Source organism: Lodderomyces beijingensis, assembly GCF_963989305.1.
Source record: "Lodderomyces beijingensis strain CBS 14171 genome assembly, chromosome: 5".
Taxonomy (NCBI): domain Eukaryota; kingdom Fungi; phylum Ascomycota; class Pichiomycetes; order Serinales; family Debaryomycetaceae; genus Lodderomyces; species Lodderomyces beijingensis.
In genome coordinates this window covers 652,437-669,479 of record NC_089974.1, presented here as the reverse complement: position 1 = coordinate 669,479, position 17,043 = coordinate 652,437, and the positions used below count along the sequence as shown (strand labels likewise).

The 17,043-nt window shown below is 45.4% G+C and overlaps 9 protein-coding genes across 9 annotated transcripts; 2 read left to right on the top strand and 7 right to left on the bottom strand. All coding sequences in view use genetic code 12, as the record gives it.

The window, feature by feature from the left end:
- Positions 1 to 9: 9 nt before the first annotated feature.
- On the top strand, positions 10 to 741 carry LODBEIA_P41820 (uncharacterized protein; the record flags this gene model as incomplete). Its single annotated transcript, XM_066974375.1, has 1 exon — positions 10 to 741. The coding sequence occupies one exon, from the start codon at positions 10 to 12 to the stop codon at positions 739 to 741; it is 732 nt and encodes a 243-aa protein (XP_066831120.1).
- Positions 742 to 821: 80 nt separating this feature from the next.
- Positions 822 to 1,409, bottom strand: LODBEIA_P41810 (uncharacterized protein; the record flags this gene model as incomplete). Its single annotated transcript, XM_066974374.1, has 1 exon — positions 822 to 1,409. The coding sequence occupies one exon, from the start codon at positions 1,407 to 1,409 to the stop codon at positions 822 to 824; it is 588 nt and encodes a 195-aa protein (XP_066831119.1).
- Positions 1,410 to 1,609: 200 nt separating this feature from the next.
- On the top strand, positions 1,610 to 3,037 carry LODBEIA_P41800 (mitochondrial 37S ribosomal protein uS2m; the record flags this gene model as incomplete). The annotated part of the gene is made up of 1 exon (XM_066974373.1): positions 1,610 to 3,037. One exon carries the CDS (start codon positions 1,610 to 1,612, stop codon positions 3,035 to 3,037), a length of 1,428 nt encoding a protein of 475 aa, XP_066831118.1.
- A 151-nt stretch (positions 3,038 to 3,188) lies between these two features.
- LODBEIA_P41790 (uncharacterized protein) lies at positions 3,189 to 6,134 on the bottom strand (the record flags this gene model as incomplete). The annotated part of the gene is made up of 1 exon (XM_066974371.1): positions 3,189 to 6,134. The coding sequence occupies one exon, from the start codon at positions 6,132 to 6,134 to the stop codon at positions 3,189 to 3,191; it is 2,946 nt and encodes a 981-aa protein (XP_066831117.1).
- A 621-nt stretch (positions 6,135 to 6,755) lies between these two features.
- LODBEIA_P41780 (uncharacterized protein) lies at positions 6,756 to 8,147 on the bottom strand (the record flags this gene model as incomplete). Its single annotated transcript, XM_066974370.1, has 1 exon — positions 6,756 to 8,147. One exon carries the CDS (start codon positions 8,145 to 8,147, stop codon positions 6,756 to 6,758), a length of 1,392 nt encoding a protein of 463 aa, XP_066831116.1.
- A 1,130-nt stretch (positions 8,148 to 9,277) lies between these two features.
- LODBEIA_P41770 (uncharacterized protein) lies at positions 9,278 to 10,720 on the bottom strand (the record flags this gene model as incomplete). Its single annotated transcript, XM_066974369.1, has 1 exon — positions 9,278 to 10,720. One exon carries the CDS (start codon positions 10,718 to 10,720, stop codon positions 9,278 to 9,280), a length of 1,443 nt encoding a protein of 480 aa, XP_066831115.1.
- Positions 10,721 to 11,820: 1,100 nt separating this feature from the next.
- LODBEIA_P41760 (uncharacterized protein) lies at positions 11,821 to 12,549 on the bottom strand (the record flags this gene model as incomplete). Its single annotated transcript, XM_066974368.1, has 1 exon — positions 11,821 to 12,549. One exon carries the CDS (start codon positions 12,547 to 12,549, stop codon positions 11,821 to 11,823), a length of 729 nt encoding a protein of 242 aa, XP_066831114.1.
- Positions 12,550 to 13,214: 665 nt separating this feature from the next.
- Positions 13,215 to 13,913, bottom strand: LODBEIA_P41750 (uncharacterized protein; the record flags this gene model as incomplete). Its single annotated transcript, XM_066974367.1, has 1 exon — positions 13,215 to 13,913. The coding sequence occupies one exon, from the start codon at positions 13,911 to 13,913 to the stop codon at positions 13,215 to 13,217; it is 699 nt and encodes a 232-aa protein (XP_066831113.1).
- Positions 13,914 to 14,665: 752 nt separating this feature from the next.
- On the bottom strand, positions 14,666 to 16,474 carry LODBEIA_P41740 (uncharacterized protein; the record flags this gene model as incomplete). Its single annotated transcript, XM_066974366.1, has 1 exon — positions 14,666 to 16,474. The coding sequence occupies one exon, from the start codon at positions 16,472 to 16,474 to the stop codon at positions 14,666 to 14,668; it is 1,809 nt and encodes a 602-aa protein (XP_066831112.1).
- Positions 16,475 to 17,043: the final 569 nt, after the last annotated feature.

Below are 17,043 nucleotides of genomic sequence, written 5' to 3'. Positions count from 1 at the left end.
AGATATAAAATGTCGACACACACCCCCACAGTATTATGGGCACAACGCTCCAGTGATAGCGACGCAAGCAAGAATGTGCTCTTGTTGACCGTTGAAATTGTCGACGCCGCCGACTTGAAAATCGAGTTGAAGCCCACTCATCTTTCGGTCACGGCCAAGTCGCCAAACTCGCCCCAGCCTTACGACTTGACGATTGATTTCTACGACGAGATTGATCCCGATGAGTCGAAAGTCAACACTGAAAACGGCAACCATATCTTTTTCGTGTTGAGAAAGAAGAAGTTGCAGGCGGAGTACTGGCCCAGATTGACCAAGGAGAAGTTGAAGTACCACTACATAAAGACGGATTTTGACAAATGGGTAGATGAAGACGAACAGGACGAAGTGAAGAACGACGACGACGACATGATGGCCGGCATGGGCGGCGGAATGGGCGGTATGCCAGGCATGGGCGGTATGCCAGGCATGGGCGGCATGGGTGGTCCAGGTGGAATGGACTTTTCGCAATTATTGAGTGGAATGGGTGGCGGCGCTGGCGGTGCTGGCGGTGCGCCAGACTTGAGCGCGTTGGCTAGCCAAATAGGAGCCGCGGGTGGTGCAGGAGGATTGGACCTCAGCGGGTTGGGCGGTGACGACGAGGGTGATGATCAAGAAGAAGGCGAAAGCGAGCTTCAGGAAGAAGTGGAGACGAGCGGCGATGGTAAGAGCACCCTGACTGAGAAGCTTGAGGAAATCAATTAGCCAAACATAGCAAAACATGGCATACCTTGCTACGGATTAAACAAAGGAAAAACAGAAAAGGAAAAATTTTTGTATTTTTATCAGGTTTTACCTAGACCCAGTGTGGACTCTAATATAGCAAACCATTTTTGCATTGAAGCTCTTAGCGTTGTGTGTATTTGTCCCCCTTTCAGAGAGTAGACATTCGGGATCACAACTAGATCGAGCAAAGCCTCTGTGGAGTTGTTGTAGCTGTTTCTTCTTGTATCTTCAAGCGCTAAAGACGGATGGTCAGCCATGAGCACTTGCACATTGTTCCTAGCGTGGAACGTGAACAACTTGTGGAAGTATTGGTTCAATTCATGAGCGCTGAATTGATCCTCCACCATAAAGTCCATTGACTCTTGCAAACCCTCTTCGACAAACCTGCTTAAAATCCCGTAGAGAGCCACCACCTTCACTTCTTGGATCGTCTCGAGCAACTCGTACATTTCCAGCCAGGATTCAATCAACACCATTTGCAACGCATCACACCCGTGGACGAGACGCGGAGACAACTCGGGCAACTTCAACTGCGCATGATATAGGTCTGCATCGGCCACCACGATATAGCCACGGCCCGGGGCAATAGCGGCAGCTAGGAGGATAAACTCTTCAAAGTCGACCTCTTCAAGAATGTACGTGAGCATTCATTCATTCATCCATTCGTTGGTTCTTTCATTCATTCCCCGACGTATTGGATGTCGCAAATGTCGTGTGTCTTGTTCTACGCAAACGAGACACTGAAAAATGTGAATTTTTTTTTTGGGAGTCGACCTGTTGTTAGACCAATTGTAAAAACCCATCTCCTTCTACACCACCACCGCTGCCGCTAAGTGTCACGACAGAGATGAAGAGGATACTCTGTGGCACCCCGTCTCCGTTAGGGAGACTGTTTCTGAGGAGTTGCGTTAAGCTCAATGCGCAGGAGGCTCAAGCAAAGATCATGGAGCACAAACTTTCCAATAAGGAGTTGAGAGAACAAGCTATCGCCGATGCATTAGCCAGGGAGGAAGAAGCCATAAAAAAGGCCAAAGAAATCCGTGAGTTGACCGCGCAGTCGCAGGGGCTCATTGGGACGTTGAACAAAACCCCTACTGAGCTAGTCAACGAGCGGATTCGCCAGTTGAACCGCAGTCTAGCAAAGCTACCCGAGGAAAAGGTTAAGCAATTAGATGAAGAGTTGCGCGATTTTATAATCAAAAACATGCAATTACCTCAAGATATCGTAGCGGACCGCCCTTGGGCTCAAGCTAAACTGTCTCAAAGAGTATCGCGCACTGGAGAAGGAACCACCACCGCAACCACCACCAGGAGTCCAGAGTCGAATGAGTTCATTTCCCAGTATCCGAACTTGAAACCCACGCCAGATTACAAGAGCTACTCAGAGCAAGAGCTCTACATTAGACAGCTCAATTATCTCAGAACTACTGGGTCTCTCGGATCCAAATTGAGCGACATATACAAGCCGCAAAGAGATACAACCCACCCGGCCAAGATCTCGGAAACATCGCTAAATACCTTGCTCGCTGCTGGCTGCCATTTGGGCCACGCTACCGCGTCGTTTAGGGCTAGTTTCCAACCATTCTTGTACGGAGTCTACAACGGTATCCACATTATAGATTTGAACCAAACGTTGAAGCAATTGAAAGTCGCTTGCAAAGTGATTGAAGGGGTCAGCGAGAAAGGCGGCATCATCTTGTTTGTTGGTACCCACAAAAACTGGTCTATTCAGCAATCCTTGGTGGCTGCCTCCGAGAGATCCAGTGCTTACTACGTGTCAAAGAGGTGGATCCCAGGTACAATCACCAATTACATCGAGGTGACTAGTCAGATCAAGGACCCGCAACTGAGACACAGAGCCGATATGACAAACAAGATCGTCGAGTCGGGCAAGTACATCCCTCAATCGGTGATCAAGCCCGACTTGGTTGTGGTTTTGAACCCAGTGGAGAACAGGAACTGTATCAAAGAATGCATTGCATCTTGCATTCCAACGATTGCGCTTTGCGACACGGACATGGAGCCAAGCTTGGTGACGTACCCCGTGCCATGCAACGACGACAATGCGAGGTCCGTGAACTTGATGCTTGGAATAATGTCGAGAGCCGCCGAGGCTGGCTTAAAGACAAGACTCAACGTCATCAAGGAGTTGAAAGAAGCAGAGAGGCAAAGAAGAGCCAATGAGCTTGCAATCCAGGCAAAGAGAGAAGCAGAAGAAGAGAGAGATGCAAAGATCGCTTTTGCTGATTTAGGCGTCGACACTGTGGCGGCATAAACATTTGTAAATAGAATTTTATCCAAGTTTTTTTTTTTTCAAAAAGAATCAATTAACTCTTGCTTTTATTGCGCCTTAGTAGGGAAGGGGATAGGAGCGGGAAGTGTTCAGCTGGATTGGGATCTTGAAAATATTACGCGTGTACATCTACTTATAATTTCTGTCTAAATAACTCTGACACTTGGTCAATAGCTTCGTCGATACCACCTGAATTGTCCCCAGTTCCTTGAATGATGTTGCCCTTACCACCAGCTTTGCCACCTACTTTCCCACTGACAACATCGGCCAAATCAGTTCCATTTATTCCCTTGGCAATGGCCTCGTCACTGATGTAGCATCCATGTGCAACCTTGTCGTCGCCGCCCGTGAATAAATAAATTGATCTTGTCTTGTCCTTTTTCTTGACAAGATTGAATGCTTCGGTGATGGCTTTGGAGTTGGCGCTGATGGGGACACGAGCAACAAGATAAGCCTTTGGGTTTTCCTTGTCGTCGAGCCACTTGTTCACCAACTCGGTCACTTTCTTGGTTTCTTCCTTTTGTATCTGCTTCAAACTGTCCTTGACAGATTTGTCTACCTTGTTGAACTTGTCGCTCAACTTTTGCTTGTCCAAGACCGAGATTGTCAATTTTTTCAAAGCAGTTCCCAACTCCTTCACTTTGCCTTCCTTGGCAGCTCCGTTTGGCATAGCATTGGCAGCATCCAATTCGGATTCAAACTCTTTGGCTGCTCTTTGCACGGCATGAGCGTCGTGTCCAGTAACAGCAACAATTCTCCTTATTCCCTTGGCGATACCTGATTCCTCAATGATGACCAAGTCTTTGATTTCGCTCGTCTTGGCCACGTGCGTACCACCACAGAATTCGATGGAGATGGATCTCCATTCCTCATTTTCGGGGTCACTCAACAAATCTTCCACAGGAACACCAATGGAAACTACCCTCACAGGGTCAGGGTATGCCTCGCCAAACACAGCTCTCAACCCATTGATTGCCTTTGCCTCTGCCAAGGCGACATCTTTGTAGTAAACTTGCTTGTTGTCCCTGATGTATTGATTGGACACTGCCTCGACATTTGCCAACTCTTTGGGAGTCAACGCTTGCTTATGACTAAAATCAAATCTCATCTTTTCTCTGGCAACCAAGGATCCTTTTTGGTCTACACTGTCGCCAAGAGTCTCTCTTAAGGCGTAGTTTAACACATGAGTACCTGTGTGGTTATTCCTGATTGGCCACCTTCTTAATTCGTCGTATGCGGCAACAACGTCGTCTCCGACGCGCAAGCCTCCTTCAAGAAGATAACCTGTGTGTAGCACATATCCTCCGTAAACTTGGACATTCTCCACGTTAAACTCGGTCTTTCCGTCAATCACTAGTTTACCAGTGTCATACTCTTGACCACCTTGCTCAGCGTAAAACGGCGTCTTGTCCAACAAAATCCCGCATTGCTTAGGTCCCAGTATAACTTGTTCTTTCCCCTCGGCATTTTCCTCAGCGTTATTATTATTATCCTCCTCCTCCTCCTCCTTCCGTTCGATCGAATCAACAAACAGGCTGCCGTCGTAAATTGCAAGAACTTTGGCCTTGATATTGTCAAGTCCATACTTGGCCTCATCATCAGTCTTGGCCACACCTTTGCCATCCAACTCAGATAACGCGTGCACGTCCAACTTGACCAATGTCGCACCGTCTTTAGCACCTGCGCCTTTCGAGGCTTCTCTTGATGCTTCTTTTGCAACTTCAAACCCTTCCTCATCAATCTTTAAGCCGGCTTCTTCCGCCATCAATCTTGTCAAGTCCACGGGGAACCCATATGTATCGTATAATCTCCATACATCTTTACCAGACAAGGTCTGCTCGGGAGTTTTTGAAGCAATAATGGCGTATTGTTCAAACAATTTTTCACCACGGTCCAAGGTCTTTGCAAACGAAAGCTCCTCTTCGTTCAAGATCTCTTTCAAGTCTGCAGCACCGCTGCTTATTTCGGGAAAAATCGCCTTGTTTTGGTCAATCACAACGTCGACCAACTGCAGGAAAAAAGACCCAATGGGATAGTTCATGTATTTACGAACATAACGCGCTCCTCTCCTCAAGATTCTTCTCAACACATAGCCTCTGCCTTCGTTATTTGGCACACCGCCGTCGCAGATTGCAAATGTCAAAGTTCTCACGTGGTCGGCAATCACCCTATACGCGGTATCAATACCGTCAGTGTCCTCAAAGCCAAATTTCCCAGTGTATGGTCTGACGCCGGTGATGTCTCTTATCTTCTCGAATATCGGCAAAAACACATCGGTATCGTAATTCGAAGACTTGTTTTGCAAGACAGACACCAATCTTTCAAAACCCATACCGGTGTCAATGTGCTTGTTTGGCAATGGTCTCAACGAGCCATCGGCCTCACGGTTAAACTGGATAAACACCAAGTTCCAGATCTCCAACACGTTGGGGTCGTCCATGTTCACCAAGGAGGCAGCGTTCCTGCCTCCAATTCTATCATAGTGCACTTCGGAACATGGACCACAAGGACCTTGGTCGCCCATTTCCCAGAAATTGTCCTTGGCGTTACCGGGCAAAATATGGTCTTCGGCAACACCGACGTCTAGCCACAACTGCTTAGCTTCTAAATCTGGCTGCAACCCCTGCTTGGCGTCACCTTCAAAGTAGGAGACGTACAATCTATCCTTCTCCAAGCCATAAACTTTGGTCAAAAGCTCCCAAGCCCAGCCAATGGCTTTCTTTTTGAAATAGTCTCCAAACGACCAGTTACCAAGCATTTCGAAAAAAGTGTGGTGATACGAGTCTCGACCAACATCTTCCAAATCGTTGTGTTTACCGCCGGCACGGATACACTTTTGCGAGTTGACGGCTCTCTTCAAAGAAGCAAAGTCGCTCGCAGGGTCCACTGTTCCCAAGAAAATTGGCTTATACTGGTTCATACCGGCGTTGGCAAACAACAAGGTAGGGTCATTGTGAGGAACCACCGACGACGAAGCGACATAGGTGTGGCTGTTGTCCTTGAAAAAGTCCAAAAAAGTTGACCTTACAATGGGTGCGGTCCATTTCTCACCACCAGGTGTACTCAAAAGGGAAGACATTATCGTTCGTGTTGCCCTCTTTGCCATACAATTGCGACCTCGTCTCAGGAGGGGAAAAGACCAAATTCTTTCTTATTTCTAAAAAGAAAGGAAAATAATTCCTTTCAAGTTTGATCAATGGGTCTGAATCAATGTGGATCTGGAGGAGACGATATACATTCCATCAAAGAAAAAAAAAATGCCTTTGACGCAAAATCTCGTGTCGCGTTTTTTTCGACACTGCTCAAATCTGGTGTCATACCACATTAGCCACCACTTGCACTTGAGAAGAGTAATACACTGACATTGAATGAACGTACCAGGTTGATTTTTGTAAAGAAGTTCATTGTTGAGGTGGGTGGAGTGCTTGATAATGGAGCGGCTTTGATTTTGATTCTAAAAACTCGGACTGGCTGTTGGAGAGCAGCATCGAGTAGCAACCTCGATCTCAAATGTACGGCTTCCCGACTTTGGGAAGTAAGCCAATTTTGGAGGAGGAGAATTTAAAAGAGGGAGAGGAGGGTCAGCTCTATCAAGGTCTTATATTGATTGTTCTAAACTTCTTCTATAATCTTCAAGTGGTGGTGGTGGTTGTTGTTGTTGTTGTCCCCTTCATCTTCATCACTATCAAGTTTCTTCCTTTTATGTCGGTTTGAGTAGAGCCAACAAACCTGGCAAGCTGATTTGATCTTTTGTCAAATCTGAGCCTAACCCGGCTCCTGTGACAGCTTTCAATGCACTCTTGAAGTACTCCAACACCGAGGGCGCAATGCCAGGATACTCAAAGTTGGAAAGACGCTTTGATTTGATGCACCCAGAAACAGGTTGCTCGCCATTGAACCTCCTTGTGATCCAGGTGAGTGCCGCGGGAGCACCTACGATTGTCTCTGTAATGTGTCCATTTGAAGCGTCCTCGTTGAATTCACCAGACTCAAGTCCCCAGCTGCACCATTGTTCAAAGGTGGTCTTTGAATTTGGAAGCGGAACAACCCTATCCAAGGTCCCGTGGTATATAAAGATTGGAATCTTGGGTAAAAACTGCTTGGGCTGGTAAATCAACCCATTGGCTTCGATGATGGATTTTGCGGGTGCCATATCCATCAAATTCCATCCATCTCTAAAGTATTTCACGGGTCCGTTGAAAAAACTGTGACCAAAGAAAGCAACGAGCGAGTCGGCCAAGCAATGGTCGTCGATACCTTGAAAAGCGACCGATAGCAACGGGCTCACTCTTTGGTTAAGAAACGTTTTCAATTCCAGGTACTCGTTTGTTAAACCGGCGAGAGCATTGGCCACGATCCCGGCAAAGGGGGTCCCGTCAGTAGCCACAGCGGTGGCGGTTATGTTGGTGACAAACCCACCTAGAGCCGCGCCGAGCAATGAAGGGCCCAACTCGGGAGCATACTGAGGCTGAAGCGCTGAAGCCCAACCTGATGCTAGTGATCCACCGGAGTAGCCCCACATGACCACTTTTGCAGCTGGACTGATACCCGTGGTGTTGTGAGATGCCAATGCCGCGCGAATCGAGTTGAGTGTTGCTCTTCCTGCTTGCACTCCAACTGTAAATGCACTTTTAGGACCTTCGTAGTCGGGTATGACCACGTAGTAACCCTGTTCCAACAACGCGGCAACGAAATACATCTCCGCTTGAGTAGCAATGGTGGAGATATCTGAGCCGTACTGAATAGCATAAGAAGGGGAACAGTCCAACTTGCCAGAATCTTCATAAGCCTGGTAGGAAACAACTTTCTCCTTATCGGCTGCGAAAGGCTCAACAATGGTGGTTACAATTGCATTGGGATTGCCAAAAGTATCCTCCGATCGGACGAGTAGTTGCCATGCATTCTTGACCTTGACTGGAGTAACGACGCTAGTCAACGGGTTTGGAACATTTCGCACCTTCAAGATTGTGCCCAACGGTTGGGACTCAAAGTTGGAGGGAGCGTTGTAAAATTGGTCCTGAGTGGGCCTTTTGGGAAGCAAAGTCGCAGCCAAGCAGCATGTGGCATAGATAAGCAAAGCAGCAAAGTTCATTCTGTCTGCTTTTTCTAGTCTTCATCATAGTTGTCAAAAGGCATCCATCATCATCTTTTTTATATATTCATTTCCTCTTCACTTCTTTCCCTCCCGGTTCTCAGCTCTGACTTTGTTTTTTTAGTTCCAATTAAGGACATTTTTTTAATAACCATCATCATTATCACTATAATCAAGCCCATTTTGATGAGGGAGAGAGGAGATTGGAGGGGGGGGTTTCCAAACTTTGTAATTTCTTGTGAAAAAAAATAAAGCATCTAGCACATCCAAGGTTTTGATCGGCGGGGTCTCCGTCATCGGATGACAGGCAACGCTGGCAATACCCCTAATGAGGTGCGGGGTGGGGTCTTGACTTTGGTTCCATTGTGGACGGCCAACGTCCTCACTGACTAGTCAACTATTTTAGTTCTATTGTTGGGAAAACATTTTGCGCTTTATCTTTTGAGATGTAGTAGTTAGGACAAAGAATTCCACTTCACCGCCACCACTAGCAGAACCAAATAACCCAGGTCTAAACGGGTATAGCCTTGCCAAGTATTCTTGACATGAATTCAACGCTTGGATGTTTCCCTCAACTCTCAACCTCAAGAGAAATTGGTGAAATTAAACGAAATAGCGAAACCGCTGGCCAAAATGTAACCGGTTTTGAGTGTTCCAAAAAGAAAAACGTTTGAAGCGCATCACCAAAAATTGTACGTTTATACCCCACATTCTTGATACAAACTTATCTCATTAATGAACGGCAACAGCTTCGAAACCTTGCACAATTGGTTGAACATACCAAACTGAAACCAACTCGTGTTACTTTACAGGCTTTTGCAAAATTTTGTTGAAGGGTTCTGAGCAGGACTCTCTCTCAATCGGAATAAAATCCTGAGAAAAGAACGCGGCTTTCGAAGTGTGCCTCCCCTTTCCCAACCTCTCTCGGTGTAGACAGAAGCACGACATGAAAACGACTGAACAGTTAGATGTTGCATTTCGTAGAATCAAAATAGACGAAGCTGGAGAAGCTTGATCATAAAAGTTATTGTAGTACATATAGTAAAGTAAAAAAAAAAAGACAAAAACAAAAAACAAAGGGGCTGTTGTCTGTGAAACCTCTAGACTCTCTATTCAGCAATACCATCTTCTCAAAATTTTACAAGTGCGTCAAGAATTTTGTACAATTTCGATGGGGAGATTGACATCTCCTTTGAGAACCTTTCTGCCCCTAATTCCTTGTAAGTGAGTGATTCCTTCATGCCTTTGAGATAGCCGATTAGATTCTTGGTTCCACCTGGGTAGAAGAGGTTTCCCAATCTCTTGGTATGTTTACAACCCTTAACGGGAGCTTTCCCCGCAAACCTTGCCTCTATCCAAGCCCACGCTGCTTGCGCTCCAAAAGGAATCTCCGTCGTGTGGCCGTTGATTTTATCCTCGGTAAATTCCAACGACTTGATCCCCCAGTTGCACCACTGTTTGACAGTTAATTTCACATCAATAATCGGCACAACTCGATCCAATCTGCCATGGTAAAAAAAGACGGGAATCTGGGGCAAATAAGTCTTGTTCATGTACAACAAAGAGTTGTCTCGCAACGCTTCTGCGATTGGCGGCTCAGCCAACAACTGGTACCCATTGGGGAACAATGGGTTTTTCCCCGATAAAATGGACCTTCCGAAAAACTTCACCATTGCTGGGAAAAAGCAAAGCGTATGAGCCATACCAAACAAATCAACTTGTTTCGGGTCAACGTAAGCCTCGAGAAGGTCATGTATCTCGGGGTATTCGTTTGCCAAACCGATAAGGGCCCTGGGAATCAAGTTTGCATGCATTTGATTGTCATTGCTGATGAACATGCTAGTAAGATTCATAACAGCGCCTCCTAAAGCAGCTCCAATCAAATTTCGACTGAGCTCGGGGGCGTAGCGACTCTGGAGCGCCGCGGCCCACCCCGATGCTATGGCTCCACCGCTAAAGCCCCACATGGCAACTTTTGCATTTTTGCTTATTCCAGTGAAACTTTCAGATTGCAACGCGGCCCGGATTGCATCCAATGTTCCATATCCAGCTTGTCTCGCTGCCGTGAACACCGATTTGGGGCCCTCGTAATCGGGAACTAAAACATAGTAACCTTTGCGTAGCGCCAACACTGTAAACGAGATATCCGTCTCCGTGAAAAGATGTTCAATTATTCCAGCTCCTTTAAGAATACCATACGATGATGCACAATCCTGGTGCACACTGTCTTCAAACGTCTGGTAGCTGATCAACTTCTCAGGGTCTGCATTATACGGCTCCATGATAGTAGCAACGATATAATTGGGGTCACCAATTGAGTTCAGTGACCTAAACATTATTTGCCACGAGTTCTTGAGGTTCATGGGAAGGGCAAATGTTCGAATGTGTGCTGGGGTAGGCCGTTTCTTTAAAATCGCTCCAAGTGGCGCATCTTCAAACCCTGGTGGTTCCCTGTAGAAATCGTCTTGGCTTGGAGGTAGCAACTTCGTGAACCCTCCATAAACGGTATTGAACAAGAGACTGAGTAAAAGTAAAAAAATCGTTTTTTTTTCCAAATTCAGGACTGTCAACATGATGTGCTTGAAGAGGCAGCACTTTTTTTTGGTTTTTTTTTCACTTGCATCTTCTTACGCTTCCCTTTTATATAAGATTCTTCTACTCCCGGTCTTTTGTCCCCCCCCTCCTCCCCTTGAGCGACATTATGTCAAAAGCTGGTGGAGTAAATCAAACCGCAACCTGCAGCCTCCAGAAACCTTTGATAAATGCGTCACCTCGTTGACCTTGGCCTTTCTCAGAGCTATCCTAAAAGCTGTTCTCAAAGAGGCCATAATTTCAAGCAATTCGCTTTAGAGCTGCCAGAATTTATGCGAGATTGGCAAGTTGGAGTGCTTTGGGCATTGAAGAAACTAAAAAAAAAAACTTTGCATCATTTTGCAGCCTTAATATAAAAGATCCACGATCTTGATTGTATCGCGCACAACAGACGACTTTTGTAACCAGCAACCATTTTGATTTTTTTTGTTTCTTTTTTTTTTGTTTCTTGTTTCTTATCCAGAGGAGTCAAGCAAGATCTGGATCGCTTGGCACAATCATGGAAAAGCCATGGGGCAAGAATAAAATTGGAACAAACTACGATCTCTTGCTTTGTTCCGACGTTGATATCTCTTATTTCTTCCTTAACAAAAGTGTTTAAAATAAAAGAAAAAAACAGCCGCCCAGATTCAATTTTTGCTGGAATTTTTTTTTGTCCAGTATTGGCTGCAAAATCAAATCAAAACTGGTAAAACTTCCTTTCTCCAGGCGCATAGCTTCCTCATTTTGAACAATTGCGAAAACTTACAGCTCTTTCAACTTTTTGCTATTATCTATGCCCTTTTGGTTTTCAATTGGAGGAAAAAATCAGGCTAATGAAAGCTAGAGGGCAGTTTTTTCTTTTGCTAGTTTTCCCTAGCAATTTCCCTGCAGAGATTATAGTCAAATCAAAACTACCGTTCTGTTCATTTTTCATTCAAAGTGGTCAGTCACCCCCACACATGAATAAGGGAAATTTCAATCAATCAACAATTTCCAAAAATCGTCTAGCCACTCATTAGTGGGACATTTCAAGCTACCGGAGAGATTACATTTTCTACCCCCTTTCTATTTTCACATTCTATATTGAACAAGAGTTTCATCAAGCCTGTTTAGACAAAAGTTTAGAGTCTGGCTCAGTGAAATAGTCACTGCCAGAAATCAAATCAACAACATTGGGAACATCTTTAACGAGGATACCGGCCAAGGCATAGTTTGAAGCCCAATGAGGAATATTGCCACCGGCGCCGGAAGTAGAAGCAATCAACCATTCAGCAGGACCATCTCTTTCAGCTTTCCAGCTCAACTCTTCAACAGTGACAGCTTCGCCCAACACGGAATCGGGAAAAAGCGGTCCCTTGATGGGCAAACTGACAATCAAAGCCCATCTTTTGATGGGGTCAACAAAGACGTGGACCAATTGATTAAAAGTTCTCTTGCTAAACGGGAAACTGAATGAGTACTCGGTACGAACTTTGTAGCTCCAGCCATTAGCGAAAGTGGTGAATTGTTCACCTTGGACTTGCACTTGCGAAATCTCATGCTTGTAGTGTGGCTCGTAATCGGAATGGGAAAAGCCCGCTTCTTCAGTGCCAATGATGGCTTTGCGTAATCTTTCCAAGTTTACATCCTGAAAGTGGGCCTTGGCTGCAACCCAGAAATCGTCATCGATGACCTCGCCTTTTGTTTCCGTCTCGTGGGTGGTGCCTTCAAAAAATGTCTTTCCCTCTTTCCATTTGGGAATCGTTTCGAGCAAAGCTGTTGCGTCTTGGAAAATGGTCTCGCGAGGAGTGTCGACGCTGTACTGTTTCAATTTCATGGTGGCTGACATGATGAATTTGACTTTCAATAGGAAAAAGAAAAGGAAAAAACAAGTAATAAAAAAGAAGCAATAAAGATTTAGAGTCTGAGTCTATATGTCCCTCACTCTCAAGCTCTTTGTCGAAATGTTGGAAGGAAAGGGGGAGAGGTAGGGGATCTTCTCCTAGTTAAGTATATGGGCTGAGTCTATTGAGGTTGCGAAAGATTGAGTTCAAAGGGGGATGGGAGGAGGGAGTAAGACACTACCAATCAGAAATCGATGGAATTACAAAGAAGCATGCACGCCATACGCTGTTTGGTTCAAATTGGAGAAAGAATCAAGTGTAATGACTACAATTGAACTCCCGTAGCAGCCGATTAAATAGATTGGCAGTGGTAAGCCTCTGAGCCCTACTTCTTTTTTGCTTGATTGCTGCTCTGGTTGAATGCATTTCAAATTGCAAAAGTACAGCGACAACGAGGTAAAGAGAGATGGAGAGACCGGGAAAGACCAAGAGAAGAGCGTTTAATGATGCAACCTACTAGGGCCTGATTGAGATCCTCCAATTTCGCCGTCATTACATCTTTTTTCTAAATAACGCTCATAAACCCGATGACCCATCCTCTTACTCCTTACAACAGCTTCTTGAAGTGTCCTATGTAAACCCTCTCTCTATCTTTATTTCTATCTCTCTCTTATTCAACATCCTCAAAGTGCTTCGAGTCGCCAATCAACTTCAAAATATTCGGCACGTCCTTAACCAACGCACCAGCCAAACTCATATTCGTCACCCAGATAGGTACAAACCCACCAGCGCTCGACGTAGTAGCCACATACCAATCGGCACTCGCGTGCTCTTCGCTCCATATCAATTCTTCAACAGCAACGTACGCACCCAAGACCGAATGATCATAAAGCGCGCCTTCAATAGGCAAGCTGACAACCAACCCCGACAGTTTCCCCGCATCAGTAAACACGTGAACCACCTCATTGAATGTCCGTTTGGCTAATGGGAATGGGAACGTGTATTCTACATGTATCGCATAACTCCATCCGTCATCATACGTGTGCAATTGCGAAATTTCCACCTTGGATATCTCATGCACGTATCGTGGTTCATAATCCGTGTGCGTCGAAGTGCCGATCTGGGTAGTTCCAATGATTGCCTGGTGCAATCTCGCCACGGCGATGTTATCCAAGTGCGATTCCCTCAAGGCCCAAAAGTCGCCATTTATGGGCCCCAGTTTGGTAAGCACTGGATGCAGCGATGACTTGTAGTATGTTTTGCCGCTTGGCCATTGCTTGGTTGTTTCGAGGAGCGATACGGCTTCCTTGTAAATGGTTGCACGGGGCGTGTCCACGCTGTGCTGTTCTAATTTCAAAACTGAGGACATGGCAAGACGTAGTGGGAGACAACCAAGGTTTTTTTTGAGAAAAAGAGACGCCTATTAGAGAGGTCTTTGTCTCTGCCTCTGTCTCTTTTTTGGGAGCTCTGTTGGGTTTAATAAAATCGCGTTGATGTGAGCTGGGGGCATTGTTGTGGCTGATCTTTCTATGATTGCTGTTGAGAGCCAATTTCCCGTGAACGATGAGGAGAGAAGCTTCAAACGCATCAGCCCTTAATTTTATGTCATGGAACCCTCCCACCCCCAAAAGCCTCCTAAGATGCAGGTTGCTAGGGTTTTTTCAAAATATAGGATTGGAGCTGGAATTGGAAGTATTTTCGATGAAACATGGGTCCGCTCTCTCTGTGTACAACAGTTTACCCATGTGATGTAGGATGATAATATCCAAGGGAATCGAGTGTGTGTGATGTAATTTTGGGCGCAAGCAAGGAACAAAGAAGACGTCTTTAGCACTGTTGTCGTACCCGATCTCATTAATCCCCAGAAATACATATAAATAGCTACAAGTTGATAGCAAATCTGAGACGTGGATTCCAAGAGACTATTAGTTTTTGAGACCAACCAAAACATCGCCTTTCAGATGTTTTAAAGCCAAATTTTAATCCAGAAAAGAAAAAAAAAAAGAAAAAGGAAAGATGAATTCATACAAGCCTCTATCTATCAACCAGTCCCCAAACGCAAAAAAGAGCACAGCTCTCCTGCTTTCACACGATTATAAAAATACTTTTCCCTCTCACAAATCACTCGTCATCGCTTTCTTCATCAATCAATTGCAAATATTCAAAATAAAAAGCAATAATTTGCAAATGCGAATCAAACAAAATATGTTCATCAACACCATGAGCATGGCTTTCGACACTGGTCATCAAACCAGGTCTGTACCTGAAAATGTTTCTCGTCAAGTTCCAGTAAAATTTAGTGTCAGTGTTACCAGTTGCAATCCCCGGAGCAACAACCACAGTTTGGCCATGATATTCCAGTTTGGGATCACTGAATGCCAACTGCTCATACACGTGACGAATATTGCCCGAGAACAATTCCCATACACGTCCCGTTGTTGGTGTAACTGGTGCTGGAACAAGTGTACCTGACGATCTAATGGTAAAGTAGCCATTCTCGGTGGGCTCTCTCAATGTAGTGTTTTCGGAAATGACCCCCAAATTGAAGCTTTCAGCAATTTGATTCACGTGGTACAAGTCGTGGTTGTAAACTTCTTCAACTGTTGATTCAACAGCGACACGGTGGTTTATCACCGCTTCCACATATTCTGGTAATGCATTCGACTTGACTCCGCCCTTGATGATATCAATGGCCTGGGACAGCGAAATCAAGTAGCGTGAAAGCAACGACTTGTCAAAGAGCCAGTTTTTGGCAACGCGGTTGGCGCGCGGGTTATGCTCAGCTTGTAGTATGCCCCATTTCAAATGCGATGGCAACGAGGAAGAGTACTTGGCTACGCATTGGTACTCATGGAATGTTGGATTCTTGGGGGTAAAGATTGGTGGGAACGGATCCTCTTCCAAACTCTCAAGCAATTTGGAAATTATCCCAATCGACGTGTGGTTTGGAGGCACACTGGAATGGCCGCCGGGAGTGTTTAACCCGACATGGATGTTTGTATACCCTTTTTCGCCCGTTCCGGGCAATGCGAGCAACACGTCATTTTCATAAGCGATACTTTGTCCACCTTCGTCGACAATGGCATAGAATGAATCGTCGCCGTATTTGGACGTGAGGTGGTTGGCAATGGCGCCAGCGCCGCGGTCACCGCCAATCTCCTCGTCAAAACCAAATCCAAGCACGATTGACCTCTTGGGTCTAAACTTGAACACATACAATTGCTCCAACGCTTCCAATAATCCAACAAGCAAGTTTTTGCAGTCGGAAGAGCCACGGCCCCATAGCTTGTCACCGTCGTATTTACCTTCATAAGGTGGATATGTCCACTGGTTCAAAGTTGAAGGCTGGATAGGAACAACATCTTGATGAGCAGTAAGCAAAACCGGCTTCAACGATGAGTCCGAGCCTTGCCATGTAATTATGATCCCATGGGAATTGACCAACTCCACTTTAAAGTGAGTGAATGCAATGGGGAATGTCTTGTTGAGATAGTTGTAAAAAGGTTCAAACTTGTCTTGCCAATACTGGGGGTCTTCCTCCACACTAGGATCCTCATCGTACACGTCAGTAGCTACTTGCACTGCACCAGAAAGTTTTTTCGCTGATGCGTTCCTAAATGTAGGGTCAAATAAAATCTTGAGCACCGTCGAGTTATCCTTCTTGTACGAAGCAGGTGACTTGTAATCGTACTGTTGACACACTTCAGTGCGCAACCCAGGTTCATCAAGACTGAGTGAGCTGAAAATCTGTTCTTTGCTGCCGGATTGCTCCCAACTGGAGAACCGATGTGTGAGAAATAACAATACTACCGTGGCTAACACTAGAGTGGTGACAAGGGCCGTTAGGCGATGTGTTGCTCTGTGTCTCTTGACAACTGTGGATCCATTACTGGGACGACCTTCTTCTATCCAATTCTTTTCCCCTGGCATTGCTCAGTGAAGGAAAAAAAGAGTCCTATTAGAATTGAATGAATGAAGAACAATCTTGAAGTATTATACCTCTCGAAATATGAACAAAAGAACGTGGTTCGCCCTATCCCTCCCTCTCTTGGTTGTTCCTGCTTCTATTACGAAAGTGCAAGCAATCTATTAACCACGCCGCACATCACCAAAAACGATCCTGTCCGGAAAAGGAAACTGAGGCTCAGGGGGCCAAAAAAATGTCACGTGATAATCAGGTGACCTATGCAGCACAGGTACTACCAGTCGTCTCTCCAAGATCCAGATGATGAATGAAGCATCGCAAAGAAAAAGCCCCACCGATACACTTCCCCTCCCCACTTCTTCTGCCAAGTTGTCTGTCTGTCTGAATAAACTTCAACAACCTTTACCATTTTCTTTTTTTTTTTTGATTTTTTTTATTGCTTTGCTGAAGGAACTTGTTTTGATGTACCGTGGAAAGAGAAATTGCAGACGCAGTTGCAAAAAAGCTGATGATGACATCAGATGTTTCTCTCTCTATCTCCCTACCACATAGTGTCGGTTAAAACCCGAGAACA